This window comes from Leopardus geoffroyi, chromosome X, assembly GCF_018350155.1.
Source record: "Leopardus geoffroyi isolate Oge1 chromosome X, O.geoffroyi_Oge1_pat1.0, whole genome shotgun sequence".
Classification (NCBI taxonomy): Eukaryota; Metazoa; Chordata; class Mammalia; order Carnivora; family Felidae; genus Leopardus; species Leopardus geoffroyi.
Window position 1 is genome coordinate 82,274,758 of NC_059343.1, and position 25,117 is coordinate 82,299,874.

A 25,117-nucleotide genomic window follows, 5' to 3' on the forward strand; every position below is an offset into this window, starting at 1 on the left:
CCCTCCTCCAAACAGAAAGGATCTACTTCCTTCTCAAGGAAGATCTAAGGCCAGGTCCTTGAAACTCAAGTTTCACAGCAGAGAAACTTACCCCACGTTCAAAGTCATACTCATAATAGGAAAGTTTATTCACAGTCAAGAGAAAGAGGCGCTTCTTGAAGTTTAAAGGTGATGTTTTCTTTTTCTGTTGGGATCGCTTGAGAAAGATGCTCTCCAGTATCACTGTAGCCATCGCTTCTTCTTTCTGAAACTCACTTGTGTGCTGTTGATAATGAAAGTTCTTGAGGACCCAGATCTTTAATCCTCATCCTTCCTGGTTTCCCCTCAGCCTGGCCATCTAGTTTCAAATGGAACAGAAATGTGCAAAGCTAACAAAGATCCTTCTTCCTACCTTGACATCTTCCTTCCACAGCCCCCACCTCTGTCAGTTTTCAGGTTTAATGGATGCACATTGAATTGGAGGACTGGTTCGACGTTGTGAGTTCACATACACTGGCTTTTTGTATAAGGCAATGGAATGCTCTGGATGTCAAATGACATGTACTTGTGTGCTTGGTAATGTCTAGAGGCAGCTTTATACTAACCACCCTTTTATGATATCTGTTAACAGCAAAAGCCTCTGTGCAGCTGTTGACTCTGATATTCCCAGAAGGGATAATGCAGGTGCCAGAACTCCACTGAGGCAGATATTGGACTTTCAGTTCCCAGTTTCCTAGACAGCGAATGTAATTTTTTCAAACACTGTCCCACTGGGGTCTGTAACCGAGGGGTCTAATAAGGATATGGAGGCTGCACCTGCAGGTATAGACATGTACTAACTGCCGCCCAACTGATTTTGCCCGTCGGCCACTGGCTGAGCTACAAAGGATAGAATCTTTGTTCTAAAATTGAAAACCAATTTCTGGGGAGGAAATTGTTTTTGTTTTTTGGTTTTTCCTCCCTCCTTTTTTTTTCTTAGATTGGTTCTTTTAGACAGTGTCATACAAAAGTGATGCAACTTAGTCTTATGGATGCCATCTCTGTTTATGAAAAGTAACTTATTTCACCCTCTCCAAACTTATAATACTCCGGAAAGATTCAGTTTAGGTAACTGAAGTATGGAAATGCAAAGACAGTTACAAAAAGTCACCATTTTTTTATTTGCACAAAACACGTTTTTATATAAGTTATTTGCTTGGTTTATGCACAATTGTATACTACTAATTCCATACCTTCCTTAGACAAAGTGAAACTATAAATACTGCCACAAAACAGAGCACAAATAAGTGCTGAAAAAATCACCAACCCCTCTCAAATTTGTTACAGGTGGGTTTTTTCCTTAAGGGGGGTGGCATTTTAAAAAATTAAAGTCCTTAATGATTTTGGTGGCACCATGGATGCAAAATAAAGTCAGCATTTTTTTATACCTGTGAAGCACAGATTATTGCTCACATCAGGAGAGCAAGGGAGTGGTTTTTATCAAAGTCTGAGGCTATCCACACCATTGTTCTGCTCTTTCCTGTGGTGGAGAAGGTTCTATTATCATACTGGGGACACAAAAATAGGTTAAAGGAACACCACAGATGTTCAGAATGATCACTTATCCACCATGTCAATGCTACTGTCTTTTGGTGGTAGACTAATTCAATGGTTCATAACTCAATTGTTTATAAATTGTGAATGGTTCACAATTCAATGGTTTATAAATGATCTTTTGAGAAAAATTAGGCAAAGGAGCAAACTTTTTCCCATATCATGTCACACAGCTCCCTGACTCCCTAGTTTACATGGTCTCTCACAGGAGTGACAAAGTTTACAACCAGAGTCCTCTTTAACACAGATTCAGCTCAAAGCCCACAGAAATCTCCTTCAACATTAAAACTATTCACTTTCCCAGAAGTAGCGGTAGCCCAGTAATAATACTATATTCTCAAGAATTGTCACTAATCAAGATCCTTGTAACAATATTACTTTTTTTTCCATGGTGAATTCCAATTAAGTACCTTTTCACAATCAAAAAGATTCGAATTACAGAAGATAAAATAAAAGAAAGTGAGCAGCATGACCAGTAAATTGGATCAGAAGCACCCCAACAAACTGCAGCCAATTTTGTTTCTTTTAGCTGAGTAAAGCACACCCATCATTTTACCTTTAGCTTTGTTGCAGGCTCTTGGACACATTCCCTGCTCTGACCTGGCATCCATCCACTTCAGTCTTGGCGTCTGCTCTTACTTCCTATAAGATAGGTCCTTCTGGAAGCTGCCTCTGCTCTTTCTTTTTAGAACAAATCCAATTTGTACAAGAGGAAGCCTTCTTCTCTTTCAAATGTCTGTTTGGTTAGGGTTTAGTGCTGGTCTAAGTATGAGGAAGTAAGCAAGCTTCTCACTAGCCATCACCCCTTCAAGCAAGGGGTGAAATGGCCTCTACCTCTAGATTACCAGGATTTCTAAGGGCTAGCTGCACCCTCTTTGGCAGATTTCCTCCTATTCCTTGTGATCCAGTCCCTGCACACACAGCCTGAAAATGTGGTAGTTCTTCCTTAGTCATCACTGATCCATCCACCAATAATGTGAAAGAAGGTGCATCTGTCCTTTATGTCTTCCTGAATGTTGCTTCTTTAGGTACTTATTGTGGAAGGTTCTAAGTTTTTTTTTCTAACTATTTCTGAAGCTGACAGTCAATTTGACCACAAAAGATGCACAGCGAGGGCTGACCCTCCAGTTCACTCAGGGAGTGGGGGTGGGGGTGGAAACCGGAAGTGACATGAATATTACACACACGCAAACACACATACATACTGCTGTTCATATAAAGAAAGAGGAGGAAAAGTAAAAGAAAGACACGGAGCTCTTCATTTAAAATTTAGAATTCCAGTATTATGTTCTCTTTATTAAACTACAAATGCAAGGATTTTCACGGGACACCTTTTGCAGCCTCCCAGCTCCCTATGGAGCAGCAGAATTCAAAAAGTGGGTGCTTGTTAGTAAGAGTTCAGCCATCTTACAAACTGCACTATCCTAAAGAACTAATATGAAAAGCTCCTACAGGATGGGTACACTAAACCACCTTTGGTCCTATTATCGCTCAGGCTGAGGTAAACACTATTAGGAACAACACCAGAGCAATGTTCAGAAGACTGCACAGCCTGCCTATGATTGGGAAGAGTCCAGGAGATGCTAGTTAGAAATTCCCAGTCATAGTTCAAATAGCTACTTAGCCAGAGTGTCCAAGAAATATCATTCTGTCTTTATTTCTCCTTTAAAGCATTAATTAATTGCCCCAAGAGTCTGTCTATTCCCTTTTCCTCCCAGGGGAATGGAAGGGAACTCCTGTTTCTCTCAATGCAGTCTACCTATCAGGCATTTTATACTCATTATTTCATTTATTTCTCACAACAAACTGATGAGGAAAGTGAGACTCATGGAGGTTGTGTGACTTGCCCAACCTCATCCATCTGTGAATCCACAGCCCTTGTTTTTCTGTGACACCGACCTCACTCCTCCCAGAGGGATTTTTTTTTTTTTTTTGGCCTTCAATGAGTTGTGGTGCTATCCACCTCAGCACCTTGTCATCCCCCCTGGCTATCATTAAAGAGTAGTTGGGACAGACCCCTCTGCATCTTATAGGAACATTTGGCAAAAGAGGAAATGGTGGTAATTTCAGGGGATAAGAAAGAGTACAGGACCCTGGGGAAATTTTCCTCTGCAATAATCCTCCAAGCTAGAAAGGATGATTTATCCCTATTAACTTTCAACTGTACTTTTTCCCATTTGTGAACTCTTCTTAGTCCTACCAGATTTTCTTACATTTTAAATCTTTCACAAGGAGATCCTAACTAGTTCAAGATTTTTCATTGTTGAGATAAAAACACAAGATTTAAGTTGAACCCCCATCCACTCTTGTCCCTAGGGTTGTTACTGCACACTGTGAATACAAAATTTTGATTGAATGTACTTTCTTTTATATTATGAAATGTTGCAAATAGACAGTACAGAGAATAACACTATACTTAGAAATGCACCACTTAGCTCTATAAAATCCCAACATTGTGCCATAATTGCTTCTGATGTTTTTCACAAATAAAATACCATCCACAGAGTCAAAACCTCCTTGTATACTCCTCTACAATCAATCCCCTCCTTCCTCAGAGGTTACCAATATCTTGAATTTTGTGTTCATCATTCCTAGGCATGGGTCTATATTATTACTGCATATGTAAATATCCATAAAAGATATTTAGTATTGGTTTGCATGTTTTACATTTCTATATAAGTGTTACACATTCTTCAGCAACTTGCATTTTTCTCAGCTTAATGTTTTATGATTTATTTTCCTTGGTAGTTCTAGCTCACACATTTTTATCTATTTTTATACGCATAAAGTATTCTATATCATGAGTACATCACACTTTATTTATCCGTTCTCCTACTGATGGATATTTAGGTTGATTGTTTTCAATTATAAACAATGCTGCCATGGACATCCTTGTACATGTGATCATAGTTTTCCACTCTAAGAATGAATTCCCAGTTACTCAAAGTGGCAAACCTAGGTCTGGCTTATCTGTTGGCCTATGTGCTTTGCGTTATCCCTTCTTTCCATTTCAGTCCTATCTTCCTGATGTTTTACTATGAAATCTGGTAGAATTATCAATGGTCTGAAATTAGAGTAGAGTATCATGGGCTAAATTTAGCTCACCAAAAATCTCTTCTCAGTTCCAAGAAGCATATCATAGGTTCTGATTGAGATTTTCACTGAGAATTTCCTGGAACCAGAAGAGAAGTCTTCTTTCCAATATAACTGTAGCAACAAAGAAACCTAATTGCTCTTGCTAAGTTCCCAAGAAGCTCTATTCAAGCACCAAAGAAACGTAATTATTTGATAAGCTTCATGCTCAGCACTATAAGGGGTGAGCTTTGTGATGAAGTCTTCTAGCCAAAATCAGTTTTCTGGCTGCATGTTAACCAGGGAAATTCTCATCTGCTATAGTCCTCTCCAAGAGGCCTCAGGTTTCTGGTTCTTCTGGTTCTTCATGTTAATATTTTACATGAGAGCCAGGTAGATAATCTGTAAGTCTGCACTCAACATCAGATTGGTGGTAATACTTTCAGCACTGTCCCTCGGCTCTCAGGGTGACTACTGGGGTCTTTCCATCTTTCACTCCAGACTTGAGTGGCCCTTTGGCCTTCTTTTTCGGTTTAGTTTTTGTTTTCCCTGGTTTAAATATTTTATTTATTTTATCCTTCAATATCAAAATAACACATGCTTATTATAAAAAATGTTTCAAGGGGTGGCTGGTTGACTCAGTCGGTTAAGCCTCTGACTTTGGCTCAGGTCATGATCTTGTGGTTCGTGAGTTTGAGCCCCATGTCGAGCTCTGTGCTGACAGCTTGGAGCCTGGAGCCTGCTTCAGAGTCTGTGTGTGTCTCCCTCTCTCTCTCTGCCCCTCCCATGATCACCCTCTCTCTGCCTCAAAAATAAACATTAAATTTTTTTAATTTTACAAGAATATTAAAAAAGAAAACTATAAGAATATTAAAAAAGAAAACATCAATTATAAGCTCACTATCCAGAGGTATTAATATTTGGGCATATTAACTTCCATTTTTCCTGTGCATTTTTCTTATATTTGAGATCATACTGCACATGCAATTTGTAGTTTACTTATATTTCTTAACATTATCTAGCTATCCATCCGACCAACACACGTTTTCCCCAAAATATCCAAAGGTTTTGTTTAACAGTATTCCTCATTATCTTTCCATGATATTAGGATCTCTACATAAGCATCATTCACCAAGTTAAAAAGTATATGCATTTTGCATTTTGAAATACATTGACAAAATAGTTTCCAGAAACATTTTACCAATTTCCACTCCAGATATTAGTTTTTGAGAGCCTGCTTCCCCAATTTTATTTATTTTCTGCTCCATTTCTAGTCAGTTTTATACTGTTTTTGTTGCAGACTAATCTGTGTTTTTCATCGAGCCAGTGATCTTGAACTCCAGTGTATTCCAACCTCCAACTTGTGTACAGTTTAACTTATCTTGACTCTCCAGAATTTCCTTCTTCTAGGAATGAGCTATATTGACAATCGTTTATTTTTCTTTTAGGGAAGAAAGGCAGTGATCTTTCTGAGGTTCAGATAACCAACAATAACTCTCAGGGTCTCTGATGATGGCTCTCAGAGAGTGAGAAGAAAAGCCTGCAATTAAGGCTTTTGTATTTCCAACACCCTCCCTCAGGGCACATGAACCTCTATAGAAACTGAAAGTCACACGTGGCCCATTTGTTTCAAGGTCCTCAGAGGAGTTCTCTCACCCCATCCCCTGATGGCTTCATTTGCATAACCAAGAGGCTTTGGGATGAATTAGGTCAAGGTCTTGTCTCTAGCTTCTTGTTGAGCACTGACTTACTGAAAATTATAGCTCTCCCTTATTCCCAGGAGTTATCGATCTGATCTCAATACAGCATCTTTGGTCAAAAAGCAGCAAGTATCTGATGACTCTTTGGAGAACATCCAAACTGGTTTTCAAAAGGCATATCTTCCCCTTATACTAAATCACTTACTGGTATGGGTCTAGTCCACTGAAAGGAAAATCTCTATAGGAAATTTGCTCAAATGGAAATAGTAAATCATAGTGCTGATAATTTCAAATTGCACTGAGACCCTAGAAGCAGATGGGAAATTGCATTAGTTCTCACCATAAAGAGTTTACAAAGGATTCTAGCCAAACACATCACTGGTCAAGAACAACAGGAATTTGTACTTTAATGCAGTTTAAATATCTGAATATAAAGGGGGTCAGAATAGAGCACACAGGGCTAGCCTTAAGAGATACTGTTTCGGTATAATGCTTTACGTTCCATGAGTATTTGCATTTTGTGGCTTTTTTGGAGGGTGACATTGTTTTATCAAATAACTGAGGCTCCAGAGAGGCTATAGCACCCTTCGTTCCGGGGCTTGGCATGCAAAATGAGGGAAAGAGTAGAACTAGCACACAACTAACAGCACAGAGGACAGTCCCACAGCTTTATAGACCCCTGCCTCTAGGCTTTGCTGCTGGCCTGCCTCTGGAAATGCACAGCATGGCATTGAGATTTTGAGCTTGGAGAAATGAGTGACCAGGATATGGGACCAGGATTCCCTTTGGAGTCTAATAGCCCACCCAAGGATGTCTTGATCAGGGTCAGCAATCCATTTTATTCTAAATGTCACACCATTTGCTCTAGGCAGGCCCTCTGGGGACACTAGCAGGTCTCAGGCAAAATAAAAATAATAGCAAACCTGGAGATGCTAGTACTTACTATTGCCAGGCTTTGTTTTAACTGTTTTATATATATTAACATGGTTCCTACTCATAACAATCCTATGGGGAAGGTAGTAAAAAAGTAGTGGGAGAGAAAAAATGGAAAAAAGCAGGGGAAGAAAAGGGCAAGAAGAATCCAATGCAATTCAACAATTATTTATTAAGCACAACTCTGTTCTGGGGATATGGTAATGAACAAGATAAAGGGGGGTGTAAAGGGGAGTACAGGTAGAGAGAGGAGGAGGAGAGAAAGGAGAAGGGGGGTGGAAAGGAGGAGAGAAGAGAAAAGGAGAGGAGAAATAATGACAAAAGAAAGGAAAGCTGTGCACATGGCAGGCAATGGTAGTAGGAAAAACCTTCCCCATGACCTCAGGGGTTGGCCACACTTTCTGGGCTGAGGCTGAGGCTGTTTTCTTCTGGCCCAGGCTCTTACCCTCATTACCACGAGGTTGGTGCACACATAATCATTCCAATAATCCAGCCCACTCCAGACAACATGGGCCCGATGCAGCCCAAGGCAGGTAGTTTACACCCTGGTTTAGACGGTGCTTTTCCCCAGTTTACACAGGTTGATGACTTATTGTGGCACGTGAACTTTTACTGTTTTCTCAATCTGCCTCCTACTTTTTCTTCTTCTAAGGGCCTCAGTGACACAAGTATACATTTTGGGCCTTCAAACAATATTTTACCAAATGGCTTATTTTTATCCTACCACCATCGACAATATTACTTTCCTGCCAAGTTTTGCCAAGGTGCCCGTTTCCAACATTTGCTACCTGTTCAGATGATCACTTCATGCCACTTTTTTCTCTTCTTGTTCCCCCCGCAACCCTACTTGGAAAGGACCCTTACATCCCATTCTGATCATTGGAAAGGACCACCAGGGCCTTGTGCTGATGACACTCCCACCCTCTGTCAACCTTCTCTGCCAGCAGAGGATATGGCACCAGCCACGCTTTCTCGCCAGCCTTCAGGGATCCCATGAAAAATAATTGTTGCTGCTGCCCAGCCTCTGCCATGCCCCAGACCCACCTCAGTCCTGACTTAATGCAGGTAGCTTTCCAGATGCATTGAGATGCCAGGACTTTGAAGGTGTGACTCGATCTCAGAAGACACTGGCCCTGGAGACATATTCTTACAGTCCAGAGAGGAAGGACAGTCTGAGCAAACCCCACCCTTTCACAGCCACTCAGTTCCCTTTTTTTGTTTCCTGACTTAAACCGATGTCTTTTTTTTTTTTTTCCTTCTCAGCAGCATGGTATCTGGTTCCCTGCCTCTGTTCCTATACCACCCCCCCCTCCCCGAGCCCCCAGCTGTCCCCGCCCTTCATTTGCTTGGGACCTCTGACACTACTATCTTAAGTCTGCTCTGAAAGAAACCTTCTCAACATTACTCGGGACAGTGAGACTCTAGATGGGTCTGGGTTGAGCAGACAGGTCATCAGGCTGACCTCCCCAAGGTGAAGGGACGACATGCTTAAAGAACTGTGGGGATATTCAGCAGAGAGAGTGGAGACTTACAGGAAAGAGGAGAAATGCAGACCTTCAAAGATGTATCAAAGGGTCTAATGAGGAAGAGTCTTTACAGTCTCATGTCCTTGAAGGCAGAGGAGGTTCAAGGTCACACAGTTAAACTTGATAACAAAAGATGGAGACTGCTCACAAGGGGACCCCCAAAGTGCAGAGCCTGAGAGAGGTAGAGACAAGACTTCCCCCTGCTGAGTCATTTTCTAAGAAAGCATGTTTTTCTACAGATAAAAATGTACAAATGTAAGCCCTCACAAAGACCTGTGCCCTTCCCCATTTTCTGCAGATGTTGATTTTCTCCATTTCAGATTCTGCCTCAGGGATTAACTCTTTTTTTAAAATTTTTTTCAACATTTATTTATTATTGAGAGACAGAAACAGAGCATGAGCATGGGAGGGGCAGAGATAGGAGGAGACACAGAATCCGAAGCAGGCTCAAGGCTCTGAGCTATCAGCATAGAGCCTGACTTGGGGCTCGAACTCACAAACCACGAGATCATGACCTGAGCCAAAATCGGACACTCAACCGACTGAGCCACCCAGGTGCCCCTCAAGGATTAACTCTTAATTTACACCGTTTTCTTTAATTCTGTAAGTCTATAAACCAGACTAAGTGTGTTAATTGAAACTTAAATGTTTCCTCAACTACTTCTTAGCCTGTGTTCTGGCCACAATCATCTCTTGGAGGATTCTCCTAGGAAATGAAGACAGTACTGGCTGCAGACCAGGATGGCGGCAGAGCCCCTGCTGACTGGTTGGCTTTCCCACTTTGACACATCAGGCACTGCCATGTTTACTTGCCCTACATGCTGTATCCTAAGATCACAGATCTCACTAGAAGTCTGTCAGAAGTCTTAAGGCAACAAAACTTTTTAAAACACATTTTGTAGGGATGGTAGAGTGGATAATAGTCACATCTGCACAAGATAGATATATCCTTTCACTAGTCACTTCTGAACAGCTGCTCTGGTCCTCTGCCTGAGAGTTGGTCACAGACATTCTCCTCCCCTCCCCTTTCCGTCAGTCAGATGCTACCTGTTGTCACATGGCCTATCCCTTCTCGAGGGCCATCTTGGGGTGGAGACCGGAAATTGATAGGCATACAATGGGGGATCTGGAAAAGGGAGAGTGAGACAAGGGGATAGGGTAAAATAAACCTATGCACTTTTTTACCATCTGCCCATGAGCCTTTCCCTAACACACTTCTCTAGATGACAGAAGGGCTGCACCCAAATAGTGCAAAAAAATGGCCTAGTGTCGCCTCAGAAGATTCCCGATGTAATGTAAGGTTTTTTTGGGTGATATCCTGTTGAACATTTTTTAATGAACTTTGAGGAAGATATAGGAAGTAGCCTAGCTAATCTGGGAATGGTGCAAGGCTATTATGAGTTAGATTGGATGACAGAACTGGAGCAATCAGTTTGCAAAAAAGGTCTTGGTCACCTGGTGTGATAAGCCAACTTCAACCAAGTGTATTTTACCAAAGCTAAGGGATGTGTCCCATAATTGGGCACCAAATTGAACTTCAAAGGACTCCAGGTGAAAGTGGGATTGCAGTAGCATTTGTGAAAATGGTTCATAGGTTTTTGCTGATAATGATCAAGAGAAATGTCAGGTCAGTAACATGGCTGCCAGAAAATCCAAGGTCATATTAGGCTTCCTTGTATAAGTAAAATATCTAGACAGAGGAAAGTGAATAGGTCACCTACTCCGCAAGGTGAGGCCATATCTAGACTCTTGTGTTGAGTTCTGAGTGCCTTGTCTTAAGAAAAATTAAGCAGGAGTATGTCCAAAACAGAGACCAGGATTAGTGAAGGAAATCAAAATCAAAGCCATGTTACACAAGGTGTAATAGAAAGAACTAAAGTTGATTAGACTAACAGGGGCCATGTTCATTGTCTTCATTTTTCCATTTGACTAATGTCAAAACCCTGTAGAAACTCTTCAAATGTAAGACTGCCTAGGAGCCCAAAGAGAAGAAGAAAATGTCAAGACTATGGGCTGGCTGTTTGGCAAAGAAAGTTTTAGGAAATGTAGCAGGTAGTGGTAATGTTTTTATTGTCTCCTTCCCAGAGACCATCCAACAAAAAGAGGATGATCAGAGAATCAACTCTGGACTCATGGGTATTCCTGGAGAGTTATGCAAGCATGAGATCCTAGGCTTTCATAGTTCCTTAGCCCTTAGTCACTGGTACCCCTTTCAGAGTCCCTGATCAATTCTCTCACTTCATTATCCTCTACCCTGCAGATGCCCCTGCTTCCCCCATGTGATGTTGTGGTTAGGTGCAAGGCTGTGGTGTTAGAACTACCTGGGTTGAGATTTCAGCTCCACAAAATAATCACTTGTATTGTGCCTGAGTTTCCTTACCTGTGACATGTTCATAACAGTACACAATATATGGATTGTTAGGATTACAAGAGGTAGTATATAAGGTGTTTAGGAAAATGCCTGGTATATAAGAAGTCCTCAATAATTGTTAGCTATTATAATTACGAGGCCACAACAGCCATATTGTATAATGTTAAAGAAACCCAGAATCTGGAGTCAGATCACCTGTGTTTATATCCTGGCTCCACTCAATACTATTAACATTGGGCAAAATGTTGAATATACTATTTGAATAGCTTATGGCCTCAACTTTCCCATGTGTAAAATGGGAATAATAGTACTCCCTACCTCTTAGAATTACTGTGAGAATTTTATGAAACAATCAACTAACTTTTTTATTAAATTTTTAAAATATTTATTTTTGAAAGAGAAATCACAAGCTGGGGAGGGGCAGGGGGAGAGAGAGAGAGAGAGAGAGAGAAAGAGAGAACCCAAAGCAGGATCGATGTTGTCAGCACAGAGCCCCATGCATGGCTTGAACTCGCAACCTGGGATCATGATATGAGCCTAAGTTGGAGACTTAATGGACTGAGCCATTCAATTTAAATTTTTAAAAATTTTTAATTTATTTTTGATACACACACACACACAGACAGAGCATGAGTGGGAGAGGGGCAGAGAGAGAGGGAGACACAGAATTTGGAGTAGGCTCCAGGCTCCGAGCTGTCAGCACAAAGCCTGACACGGTGCTTGAACTCACGGACTAAGAGATCATGGCCTGAGCTGAAGTCAGATGCTCAACCGACTGAGCCACACAGGCGCCCCTGAGCCATCCAATTTTATTTATTTATTTTTTTATTTTAATTTTTTTTTAATTTTATTTAAACATTTATTTATTTTTGAGACAAGGAGAGACAGAGCATGAACAGGGGAGGGTCAGAGAGAGGGAGACATAGAATCTGAAACAGGCTCCAGGCTCTGAACTGTCAGCACAGAGCCTGACGCGGGGCTCAAACTCACGGACCGCGAGATCATGACCCGAGCCAAAGTCGGCCGTTCAACCGACTGAGCCACTCAGGAGCCCCAAGCCATCCAATTTTAAATACTCAGTGCACTGAAGTCTTTCTCTGCTAGACTCTTTTTTTAATTTAATATTTATTTTTGAGATTGAGAGCAAGCGAGCAGGGGAGGAGCAAAGAGAGAATCTGAAGCAGGCTCAGATTCAGTCACTCAGCCGGAAACAGGCCCAGGCACCCCTCTGTTGGACTCTTGAAACCTAGCACACGCCTTCTGCCAGGTACACAGGAAGGGAAGAGCGGTGGATACTTTCTATCTCTGCCTGTTTATTGCTATTGCGGTAAGTGAAAAGTTTCATTGTCTCTTCAGAACAGCAGTCAGCTTGCTCCTTCAACAAACGGGTACTTTTTTTTTTTTTTTTTTTTTTGCAAAGTACAGTACTTTGTAATTATATATTTATGAGAGTGTATTTGATTATTTGATTGTTGTGTCACTCTCCTAGAAGAGTGCCCAACACAGAATAGGAATTCAATAAACATTTGTTGAATGGACCAGCCATGTGATAAATGAAATAGGGCACTGGCTCCCTCCAAGCCAATCCCTCCACCAGCAGTTCACTGTCAAAAGACGTTCCCAGCGTCCTTGAAGTGGGACAGTAATGGCACATGGGTGAGTAGGGCCGTTCCATTTGGCCCTAGTCCTTGCTTTTCTTGGAGATAGGGACAGGGAAGCCCAAGGGTCTAGAATGAGCACTGCTTCCTTCATTTAACGCTGCTACCTAGCGGCGTCCACTGAAAGTGATGAAGTGAGGAAACATTGCAAAGCGGGAAGACCCGGAGGAAGTCAAAGACAGGATCCGCCTCCGGCCGAACCCTTTCTTAAACTCCCGCCCACGGCTACCAAGCAGGTCATCTCAGTCGCCAGGGGGCGGTGCTCACAGAGCCTTAGACTCTATGGTCATTCTCGCCAACTCCCATGAGCAAGAGCGACCAGAAACCTCCTATATACTTCCGTTTCCGGCCTGGCCTCTCTCTTTCCGTGCCGGTAGCCTTCTCGCAGCCATGGTAGGACCTTGGGGAGGGTGCCTGTAACATCCAGTTTAATCTTCTCATACCCTTTGACGGTGCCGTCCCAGGATGGCTCTGGGCCCACGCGTGGACTCGATGTACCAAAGAAACCCAGTGTTGCTGGGGTCGACCCCGGAGGCACTGGGCTTTGGGGCCAGGAAATGAAGCGATGGGATCAAAGAGGTAGTTAGGTGGGGGTGGAGGGAATGTGCTGGCTTTGGGGCTCACAGGAGGCCGCTGTATTGGAAGCACTTGCGGCTGTACCACCTTCTAGTCGAGTGTTGTGTGCTAGCGAGGAATCTTGAGAGTCGAGCTCTCATGGGATGTCTTAGCTTCGGCTGGGTAGGTCAAGGCATTGTGCAATTTTATCTGATAACCCTGCTCATTCTAAACTGTGTGCTTACTAGGTGAACGTTCCTAAAACCCGCCGGACTTTCTGCAAGAAGTGTGGCAAGCACCAACCCCACAAAGTGACACAGTACAAGAAAGGCAAAGATTCTCTTTATGCCCAGGGTAAGACAGTCTGTACGTAATTTGGTTTTAATGCATCATTCGTATACTAGTATAAGAAATGAGCGGTCCCGTGCGCCCTCTCCCCTAATTTGAGTATTGATAATTATGCTGGGAAAACCAAGATAAAACCTGTAAGAAAAGAAGACTTTACCATGTGGCAGTTGTGATTATCTTTGGTATACCATAACAAATAACTTTATTCTCCCAGGAAAGCGGCGTTATGACAGGAAGCAGAGTGGCTATGGTGGGCAAACTAAGCCGATTTTCCGGAAAAAGGTTAGTAGTAATTACTGTTTGACATGCTGCCCACCTACTGTGGTAAAGACATTGCATTTTTCTATGGCCCACATTTCTCCAGTACAGGTGTGTGTCAGTGAAGTTCTCTGTTAACCTGCAGTGACCTGTCCAGTAGGCAGTGGAGCTGGGAATGCAACCCAGGGCTGACCCTAGTCTGCAATACTGTATCATCTCAGTGTTTTATTCTTTTTGTCCTTCCCTTACTGAAAAGGCAAACATCAAGTTAAATGAATGTGTCCTGCCTTCCTAAGAACTGAAGTTTGAGTACATCACTAAATCCTTTCCTTTGCCCTGTTTCCTGTCATGCGTTAGTGAATCCTCAGTCTTTGCTTGCAGTAAGAATTACTTGCTTACTTTGTTTTTCAGCTCAGAAGCCTGCAGTCAGCTACCTATCTCATGAACTTGTAAAGCTCTTTAAAATTGTCATTTAGGCCTTCCACTGGTCTGAATTCTCTGTCATTCTCATCCAGGCCAAATGAGTTTCTTTTCTGCCCCAGGTGATTGGCTACCCCTTAAAGTACACAGTGCCTGGAACAGCATTCTTACGAACACAGCATTTCTTTTGGTGCTTTGCTCATTCAGCCTAGTTTCAGAAAATATCAAGGAATAACTAGCATTCATTTAGGTGCTGTAAATGGTTTGATCTCAAGGTGGTAAAAGGAATACCTGATAGCCTTTTCACATTCAGCTAATTTGTTTTAGATGGGGAGATTCTGCCTAGGTTTTGGCTTTTTTGTGAACTGGTAGCAGTAGGATTCTTGTTATAGGAGTAGGCTTAAAAAGTTTATTAGTGGACCTTGAGTTAAATGATACAGCTGAATGCACATAAATTGTATACATAGTTTTATGTAGTCTCCAGAGAATTAATAGATTAACAATTATTCGCCCTATTCAATGAGAAAGTTGGGTTTATTTCATAGTTTCATGCACTTGGTTGACCCATTTCTGTCATTTGAAAAAGCTTTCCTTTAAGTAGTACTTAACCCAACAGTGCTATTTTTGAAGAAAGATTTTCTCTAGTGATTTATGAAGGGTTTGACTTAATTTTTTCCAGGCTAAAACCACAAAGAAGATTGTTCTGAGGCTTGAATGTGTTGAGCCCAACTGCAGATCTAAGAGAATGCTGGCTATTAAGAGATGCAAGCATTTTGAACTGGGAGGAGATAAGAAGAGAAAGGTATATAATTATGGGTGGAGGGTGCAATCTTTTCTACTGGAAGAGGTGAACATTTCTCCCCACTTACTGATTGTGGAATCAAGAATTGGGCAATCCTCTTAAAATACCTAGATCCATTAGCTGAAGGTATGAGGTTTTTGGTGTTGGTTTTGGCATGAGTAGTAGAAGGATAATGAAAAGTGACTTAAAAGATGGTGATCACTTTAGGGACAGAGGGTGTACTTGGAGTAAAGGTTCTTTGCAACATTAAAAAAACTCACTTATTTTCTGTTCCATTACAGGGCCAAGTGATCCAGTTCTAAGCTTCATATTTTGTTATGAAGACAATAAAATCTTGAAGTTATGTTCACTTCATTTGGTTGCAGTTGGTCTTTTGAGCATGAAATAAACTAGCACCCTCAACAAAATTCCGTTCGTGGGGAAATTTATGGTTGATGGTTCTTTTGGGTACTGTGCTCATTTTGGATTGAATCTAAACTGGTTGAACTCACATGAGACATGATTTCTCAGTTTTCACCTCAATTACTTGGGGTTCATGGGATTCTGTTTGCTGTTAAAGGTTAGTGGTTACCATGGGACATAAGTAGAGATCTGCATTCACTAACATGGTGAGATCAGTAACAATTACACAGTGAATGTAAGTTTACTAAGAGTGAAATTCTCATATACCCTTGCTACTGCAATAATTTAATGAGGAAATTAGGCCCAGTTTTTTTGGCATAGTATACTATATTGTGTCCTCAGACTTACTCTCAACATTTTGATGTGCCCTGTCAAATTTTGAAGTAGACCTAAATTCTCATGTACAAACCACTGCAGAAGATAAAGTTTCTAGTGAATTGAGCTGCTCAGTGGAATGTAAAAGAGGTATCTGTCAATTAAAGATGTCTAATAGTTGTAAGTTTTACATTCTTTTCCTTTTTGTATACTATTGTATACTTGATTTTTCCTGATATTAAGCTTTTCATACTTGTGTAGCAAACTGGAGACAAAGTATATAAGCAATATATTTTGGTAACTAAGTACATCTCAATGAGATGGAGTTTTCTTACAGATTACTTTGTTTCCATGAGTGAGGAAGCCTGGGCTTGCCAGTTTTAGCAACTGATGATTATTCCTCCAGTTTTATTGAAAATGATTGGTAATCACCTGACAGGCAAAGGAATTAACATGTACTTTGTGGGCCTTTTGTACCCTGCTAGTTTTGTGCTGTTGTGCATTAGGATGGGTGAGCTGCATGCCTTTGGTCATGTTGGAGAAGGGGGATTGTAAAAGGGGAGGTGGTGAGGCTGGCTGGAAGCTTTAAGGTTTGGTACTCAGGCAAATGAACTATAGGAAAGGGAGGGAATTGTAATGTCTGGAAATTCCTTTCAAATGATTCACTCCCACATACCCCAGTCTGAAGGTCATTGCCTCATCACATTCTTTAGAGGAGGTGACTTAAAGGGGGGAGGGTGTTCTGGCCAAAGGCCTGGTACTTTAGGTCACAATGTATCAACTATTGCTGGCGAAAGTAAGTCATATGCATTTGTTGGATCTAGACTGCAAACCACCTTGGGATTTGGAAACCTAAGTGGTGGGTGTTTCTTGACAAAATTATTCCAAGCAACTCAGTACGTAGTAGTGCAAGAGTTAAAAGTCTGGGCCGAAATCCTGGCTTAAGTTTATAGTGGATAAGTACCTGCCTCAGGGTTGTTGGTGAGGATTAAAATGAGTCCATATACTTTAATGCATCTAGAAGAGTGCCTGGCAAATAGAGTGTGCCCAATAAATTACAGCTATTATTTCTCATCTATTAACATTTGTTCAAAAGCTTTTTCACAAAATGTTCTCTAAAGATACATTTGGAAGTTCTTAAAAAACTCCACTGTGGAAAATTTTATTGAAGGAAATGATGGCCGAAGTGGGAATGGAAGAAAAAGGAGACACCAATGGGGTAGTCCCTTTGGCAACAAGATACACATTTAAAAGAAAGCTTTGTAATGTGGTCTAATTTGCTGCCAGCCGAAGTAAAACCGTGCCTGTGGGATTTATCTGAATTTTTAAATCTGAAGTCCACTGATAAAACCCAAGTTTTCTCTTCACAGGCAGGAGCTGTGTGATTATGCAGTCAGGAATACAGGCCATCCCTTGTCCCAGGGAAGCAATAGAGATGGTATAGAAACGAGGTCCACCGATCTCCTGCAGGTTTACCATTGCCACAGCCCAAGCTAAATCTGATAGTGGGCGTTCCCACACCTCAATGTTGTCTTCCTGAAAAGTAAGCCAAGAAATTAGGTGTGATAAGCTTGGCACCTAGCAGTAAGCTGCCTTGTTAGTAGTGGCATTCAGTATTATTGTCAGAACTATTGAGCACTTCTAGAAAAACTTAAAATCCTACAGTGTGTTTTGGAAATAAAGTAATGGTTAGCAAAAAAAAAAAAAAAAAAAAAAAAAAGGAGCCTCATTGCTGATTATAATATGAAGATTAAAAGCAAATATGCTCAAAAGATCAGTGCACATCCTCTTATGTAACATATTTAGGCCCAGGACAGACATGGTTCTTAGGCATAAAGCCATTCCATCTTTAAACACAAACATTTGGGGCGCCTGGGTGGCGCAGTCGGTTAAGCGTCCGACTTCAGCCAGGTCACGATCTCGCGGTCTGTGAGTTCGAGCCCCGCGTCGGGCTCTGGGCTGATGGCTCAGAGCCTGGAGCCTGTTTCCGATTCTGTGTCTCCCTCTCTCTCTGCCCCTCCCCCGTTCATGCTCTGTCTCTCTCTGTCCCAAAAATAAATAAACGTTGAAAAAAAAAAAATAAACACAAACATTTGGATGAACTGTAAACTAGAAGGCAAGAGAATATGATCCTGGCCAATTCGGGTTTTCTCCCATAGAACATTATTTACTGTACCTTTCTAAGCCGGTACCCCTGCTTGCCTAAGGGGTCTTGATTGATGGCAATTACATCCTTATCCTGAAGGAGGGCTTTGGCCTGAGGGCTGATGTGTCGGAGGTCATTGGACATGAGTAATGGAGCTGCCATGATAGCCCACAGGGCCATCTGAGTTACCTGCTGATCCCAGCTAAGGCCAAAGTTACCGATCACTAACTGGGACAAAGAAGAACAAGAATTTAAGAAAATGAAACAGTCTTAGTCGCCTAGACACAGAGATGCCACTTTCAATGGCACCCTGCTCTGAGTAGTACTCTCAGGTAAGGCCTGCTTCCAGGAATTTTCCCTTCTGATTTACCTTGAAAGTCAAGTAGGCAAACAGGCCCACTGCAGGGGCTTGAACAAGGAGGGCTCAGATTCTTACCATATCTGGGTCATTCCAACCCCCTGGTCCTGCGACATCGATAATTCTCTTCTGGTTAGAAGATGTCCAGTATAAGATATTCTTTATACTTTGCCAAGAATCATAAACATCATCAAAATTTCTCCAGTGATTGCAGTACTGTCGGATTTCTGTGTAATTGGGCTATGGAAACAAACAACTCTTCTGTTTACTTCTACTAACATTGTTGCAAGATGAAAATAGTCAAGTTTAAAGGAGGCACCTGTAGTGTTCTTTAGTTTACAGATTAAAGGTCTCTATGAGGAGAGCTAAATCCCTATAATAATGGAATTTTATTGTAAGAAATTTGCTTCAGAAACAGGACATATAACTTAAAATCCCTACTTAAAATGGCTTTAACACTGTTTATACTGGAAATATACCAAATAGTAACTAAATATTGGGATTATGGAAAGCTTTTAATTTTTTTTCACAACTTACTGTATTTTCACACTTTCCTAAAATGGAAATGCATCCCTTTGTCATCAGAAGTAACTAAAATCTTTATAAGTAAAAAGCTGAAAAATTACATAGGACATACAAGCTCAGGATTAGGCAATCTGAATCCTAGGCATATAATTTGTTAAAGGAATGAATAAAAGTTTGTAGATAGGGAGGTAGAATATCAGGTTTACAGTGTTAAAAAGAGGTGAGAGAGTATTTTGCAGGATTAGAAGAAAATAACAGGGATTCATTCTGTAATTATTCAACACTTACCATGAACTAGGGATACAGTGATAAAGTCAGACAAGGTCCCTGCCCTCCTGGAGCTTACATTCTAGTGGGGAAGACAGACAATAAACCAGTCAACAAATAATTCCATATAGTGCTAAGCTCTTAGAAGGAAATTCACAGATCAGTGTGATAAAGAATAAATGGATAGAGGGCTATTTTAGAGTAGAGAAGAGGTGTCTGAATATGTGCCATTTGGTTTGAGACTTCAATGTTAAGAAGGAGCCAGCAATTTAAAAATCTTGGAGAAAGAATGTATCAAGCAGAAAGCAAAATTCAAGTGTAGAGTCTCTGAGGCAGGAGTAGGGTTGGGTGTTTGAGGGACAGGACAAAAGCCCAGTGCAGTCATGGAAAGACTGATGGGAGGTTGGAGACAGGCTAGGGCCAGATCAATAAAGTCTGATTTTATTCCAAATGCAATGGGAAGCCAGTTAAGGGTTTTAAGCAGGGGAGTGGTATGATTTACATTTTAACAAGATCACTGTGGTGCTCCTTGGAAAATGGATAGGAGTAGGAGGACAGTGGAAGTAGATCCGGCTGATGATGCAGTCTGGGTAGAGATGATGGTGGCTTGGAGGACCAGGGTGGATGCAAGAGAGATAGAAAGAAGTGGGCTGATTCAGGATGAATTTTATAGACAGTACTGATAGGATTACTGGTGGACAGGTGTGAACTGTGAGGCAATGGGAAGAATCAAAGATGACTGATTTCCTAGGTAATGGTAGCTTAGACTCCAATTACAGCAGTAGAGATGGTGAGAAGTGGTGGATCCTGAGAGAGATGGTAGGATAAGACTGTTAAGTAAGGTTGGACTTTGAAGGAGACCCTTTCTCTCCTTTGTTCTCAAGTTCTGAAAATCTATCGGCAAGGCTCTATTGGATTCTGGGCTCACTAGCTCACCTTACGAAAAGGCCACATATAAAGGGGCCACTCACAGGAATACACAATGCTTCTGCCAGTCCTGTTCAGGGCCAAGGACATGTGCTTATAACCTGTATGAGAAAACAACGGGTAAAATAAGGGAATGAAGGGAATTTCCAGCTGGCACGGTGTTACTTTTTAAAAGGGGACTGCCTGAAAAAAAATAAATAAAAAGAGGCTGCCTGGAATGTCTGTGGTTATATTTTAAACTAGCAGCAGAGACATGTGGCTGCTCTGTGCTTAAAATTGTGCTTAGTACCTCCCGGACTGCTGGGATTGTTGAGGAGGTAGTGTGGGATGGTGCATATACTAAGGAAAGGTGGGAATGAAGATGTTCTTCTCTGTGACGGACAATTCTGGATGCTTTCCCCCAAGTGATGTTATGCAGAGTTACAATTATATTTGTAACGAACTCAGAGCCCTCTTGAATGAAATTTGCACAATATTAGCCATGATTAGGCATGCATGGATTTTACACACATGCATGAATGAATGCATGGACAAACTGAAATAAGAGAAGAGGTAGGAGCTCTGGCACATTAAGAATAATTGTTTCCAGTATTGTGATAGGGCATTTAAAATGTGAAGATTAGCTCTTTGGATGTTCCAGTTACCCTGGCCTCCAAGTTCCTCCCTTTGCTCATGGCTAAATCTCTTTAATGAAACATACCATTTTCCAAATGTTCCATGCTGTCACAGTGACAACCATCAAATTTTAGCAGATCTACTCCCCAGTCAGCAAAGGTCTGGGCATCAATGTCATAGTATCCAAAACTCCCAGGAAAGCCTGCACAGGTTTTATTTCCAACATCTGCATAAATTCCGAGCTTCAGTCCTTTGCTATGGACCTGAAATGAGAGAAAAGGATCACCACAGTAGAAGGGCAATTATGAAGCAGAGAGAATCACTCCAGGCTGGGGGCAGAGACAAGTATACATCACTATGTATCAGGGACTTTTTTTTTTTTACAAGCCTCCAAAATTATCCAGGTGAGTTAGTTGGGAGACAAAGTCTCCAATTCTGCTGAGTTCAAACTATATATGTAAGCTATAACGTAGAACTAAAGGGAAAGCTATCAGTCACTTTAATCTCTCTCTCTGATGGGATCCTAAAAGTTACCTTTCCAGGGCAATGATACAATTATCTGGACAAAGTCTCTCACCATGACCATACCTTAGGTTCCTCTGTGCCCTCTTCTCAAGTAGGCCTCATGTTGTTTCAGCAAGAATTCTGCTAAGTCATTCCCCTACCCTTGATATCTGATAAAGTTCCTCATCCCCCACCCCTGATATCTAAGTTCTTGGCCTGCCTTTAGCATGAATCCTCTTGCCCTTGATGTCTCCTCTTGGTAATTTTCCTTCCACTGACACTTTCAAGTCTGCTCACGGACTATAAAACCCCACTTGTCTTTGTTGTATTAGGAATTGAGCTTGACTATTACAATCTTTGTTGTATTAGGAATTGAGTTCGACTATTACAATAGTACTGAATAAATCTATCTTCATTGCCTTTAACTGTTGTCCAACTCTATTACACCTTAATTTTCAGAATATAGTCCTTCTATCTTATAAAATTCTAGTTTGTAGTACAATTGCAATAGCTCCGCAAAGCTTAACATGGAAATATATGCACACATGTCAAGAGCCAAGTTCCTTTTTTCCTCTAAGAGAATTCAGTGGTTTTGGCAAAAAGAGAACTTCTTCAAGATAGGCCTCAAGAGCTATTGCAAAACAAGGATCTGCTGATGGAATGAAAATTCCACCTGATAAGTCTTACAATTTGATATTCACATGATGGCAGCTATTTTACCTTCTAAGTCTTTGTGAACAAGTTTCAGTACAGAAGTGCTTTGGGTCTCTTTAATGAAAGAATTATCTATAAACTCACATAATTAGCAAGGCCTTGAATCCCACCAGGAAAGCGTTTAGGATCTGCCTGAAGTCTGCCTTTTGAATCTCTTTTGGGAGCCATCCAACAGTCATCAATACAGAGGTACTCATAACCTACATCCTTCCACCCATCTGAGTCCATGAGTTCTGCCATCTGCATGAAGAGCTTCTCGCTGAAAAAGAAATGCCAAGAATCATTGAAATTCATTAAACAAATGATTAGTCATCTTAGGGTTTTGCAATTTTTTTCAACCCAGTAATAGTTCAGTAGTAATTACACTCAGTGCAAGGTAAAATGGACTGTGCTTCTTTCCTCCTCGCCGCCCAAGTACTTCCACCCAAGAACCTCAAACAATTAGGAATGAGAAATACATGACATTGAAAAGGCTATTAGAATTAAGAAAAGGGGCGTGTGGATGGCTCAGGTTAAGCCTCCGGCTCAGGTCATGATCTCACAGTTCATGAGTTCAAGCCCCATGCTGGGCTCTTTGCTGACAAACATGAAGCAGAGTGTGCTAGGGATTCTCTCTCTCCCTCTCTCTCTGCCCCTCCCTGCTGGATCTTTCTCTCTCTCTCAAAAAAGGAAAAAAAACCAAACATTTAGAACTAAGAAGAAGGTTCAGTAAAGTAAGAAACTACAAAGTTAATATAATCAACAGCTTTCTTAGATATTAACAATAACCTATTTGGAGAAAAAGATACCGTTCACAAGACCAACCAAAAAAAAAAAAAAAAACAAAACAAAAAACAGAAAAACCTAAAATACCTAGAGATAAAATTAACACATGTGCAGGATCCATATGAATAAAACTATGATGTTCCCAAATGACTTAAGTGGAGAGATGTTATTTTGCTCTGGGATAAGAAAACTCAACTTTAAAACACACCTTTATACATTGAATAAACTCTGAACAAACCCCAAAAGGAGTTTTTAAGGAACTTGGCAACATGATCCAAAAGTTCACCTAAGAGATTAAACACGTAAACATTCTACAAAAGATAAATGAAGCTGCAATATACCAGTAGCATTAGAATACACAAGCCAATGGAATTAAAGACAAAGTTCAGAAGAAGATCCTTCCAGCCATTTGGTACCATGGAATTTAGTACGTATTAAATGTGGCATTCCTTATAGTAAAATAAAGTCCAGATGGATTAAAGATTTAAATATTTTAAAAATCCATAAAAAATACTACTAGAAAATGTAGGTGACTCCTATTATCTCCAGGTAGGTAAAGACTTTCTCAGCATGATACCAGAGCCAGAAATAATAAAAGAAAAAATTGATGTTTGATACATTCATAGCAAAACCAACCTAAGCCAGAACCACCACATTATTCATAATGTATTGACAGACCACACACACACAAAACCCCAAAGCCAAACCCAAAATATTTCAATTAAAAATAATAAATGGAAATAAAAACGATTGGCAATGTTTTAAAAGAATCAGAAAAATGGAGTGTTGGCCACAGTGTGGGGAAACAGGCATTCATCATACACTGTTCTTGGGAATGTGCATTTGTTAACTTCTGGGGAGGACAGTTTAGTACATAACAAAATGGGCATACATTTGGGTCCAGTAATTACACTTCTAAGAAAAGAATCATATGATGTACAGGAATGGTTAACACAGCTTCACAACAATAAAAAAAAATTGAAGAGCCTGAATAGATATCAACAGGAGATTGCTTAAATAAATCATCGTACATACATACAGTTTGCATTTGTGAAGCGCTTATTCTGTGCCAGGAAAACTTTATTTTCATTATACTCTACTATGTACATTTTTTGCAATGATTATGCATTAGTTTTATTATCATGTAAAAATAAGACAATCACTACTTGGAAAAAAAGGAAAAGACAAAAAGAAATATATGATGGTAACTGCATTCAGCATCTCAGCATTAAGCCACCATGGCTTTGAACTGTGTGAGCATCTGTGATTTATCTCCATTTATTTTGTGCATCAAAGCCAATAGAGGTTATTTTTTGGGTTTGGGAACGCTCAAAAATTTTTCCATATAAATTAATGGTAATTGCTTCATTAAGCCATTTCGGCTTACAGAACACGTTACTTTCGGATAGTGGGGGAAACCTTTATAAAGTTCCTCCAGGTCAACCTCCCAGCTGGATCCCACATTCTAGGGCGAGGGAGGGAGGAGATCCGTGACTCCACGGTTCCTCTAAATTCCCTCCAGTTACAGCCAAGGAAATCCTGACCCAAAAAAGGAGAAGTTGCACGTGTTAGTCCTCTGTCTCGCCTACTCGCCCCAGCTGTGCTCACTACTAGTACCTGGCAGAGGCAGAGCTGCAGTTCACAAGAAGGATCTGAACAGAACTGGATGGTGAATGGATAAAGTCCCCAGTTGGGTGATGAGGCACAGAGACACGAGAAGCAGGGGCTGCTGACCAGACTCCCACCACAGGAGGGGTCACGCAGCAAAAGTTTAGGGCTAGTTTCCATCCAGGGAAGCTTGCTGGAGACGACGACAACAACGACGACAACAACAACAACAACAACAACAACAACAACAACAACAACAACAACAACGCAGCAGCAGTAAGGGAACTCTCACTCGGGCTCAGATGTTCCCTCTATCTCGCCAAAGAGACAAACACATTGAAAGGCGAACGCAAGTGGGTGCTCAATATCTCTGATACCTGATACAAGAATCTGGCTCTTCTTGGCAATCAACATTGCACATGAAGCGCTCCCAGTGCAGCCAGCCCATGGTAGGGGTCATCGCCAAGCCATTGTCCAGGGCCCTGGCCCCAGGGAAGCTCCAGAGAACCAGGGCCAGGAAGCGAAGCGCCAGCAGGAAGCCCGGCTGCTGAATTCTGTTCTCCAGCTTCATTGCCACTGTAATGCAGTACAAATTTACATCGGTAACCTGGGTTTTTAAGCTTAACTTTAGGGGCGGACCAATCACCTGTGAGTTATTAAATAATGACGTTATTGTTTCTCAGGCAACTGGGACGGTTATCCCCAGAGGCGGACCAATGATCAGTCACGTAAGACACACCACAACCAGTCACACTC

General features: G+C 41.2%; 3 protein-coding genes across 6 annotated transcripts in view; 1 reads left to right on the forward strand and 2 right to left on the reverse strand.

Annotated features, from left to right (window-relative positions):
• Nucleotides 1–8,454, reverse strand: part of BTK (Bruton tyrosine kinase) — a 31,976-nt gene extending 23,522 nt beyond the window's left edge. Inside the window, exons 1-2 of one of the 3 annotated variants that reach the window (XM_045470860.1) lie at nt 8,322–8,454; nt 92–262 (exon numbers count right to left, since the gene is read on the reverse strand). In XM_045470860.1, the coding sequence (XP_045326816.1) occupies nt 92–232 (141 nt within the window). In that variant the 5' untranslated portion in view covers nt 233–262; nt 8,322–8,454. Of the gene's footprint in view, nt 1–91; nt 338–2,128; nt 2,854–8,321 lie in introns of those variants that run through there. The other 2 variants (XM_045470861.1, XM_045470859.1) reach the window with 2 other exon arrangements.
• A 4,660-nt stretch (nt 8,455–13,114) lies between these two features.
• LOC123594547 (60S ribosomal protein L36a-like) lies at nt 13,115–15,569 on the forward strand. Its single transcript, XM_045471316.1, has 5 exons — nt 13,115–13,225; nt 13,636–13,741; nt 13,950–14,017; nt 15,093–15,215; nt 15,497–15,569. The coding sequence occupies exons 1-5, from the start codon at nt 13,115–13,117 to the stop codon at nt 15,515–15,517; spliced, it is 429 nt and encodes a 142-aa protein (XP_045327272.1). The 3' UTR covers nt 15,518–15,569.
• Nucleotides 15,570–17,074: 1,505 nt separating this feature from the next.
• GLA (galactosidase alpha) lies at nt 17,075–25,044 on the reverse strand. 2 transcript variants are annotated; one of them, XM_045471314.1, is made up of 7 exons: nt 24,739–25,040; nt 22,073–22,247; nt 20,856–21,033; nt 20,165–20,256; nt 18,515–18,676; nt 18,109–18,306; nt 17,075–17,468 (listed from the first exon to the last, which is right to left on the reverse strand). In XM_045471314.1, exons 1-7 carry the CDS (start codon nt 24,930–24,932, stop codon nt 17,205–17,207), a joined length of 1,263 nt encoding a protein of 420 aa, XP_045327270.1. In that variant the 5' UTR covers nt 24,933–25,040; the 3' UTR covers nt 17,075–17,204. The 2 variants fall into 2 exon arrangements, with proteins under 2 accessions (XP_045327270.1, XP_045327271.1); XM_045471315.1 differs by lacking the exon at nt 18,109–18,306 and having other exon boundaries at nt 24,739–25,044.
• Nucleotides 25,045–25,117: the final 73 nt, after the last annotated feature.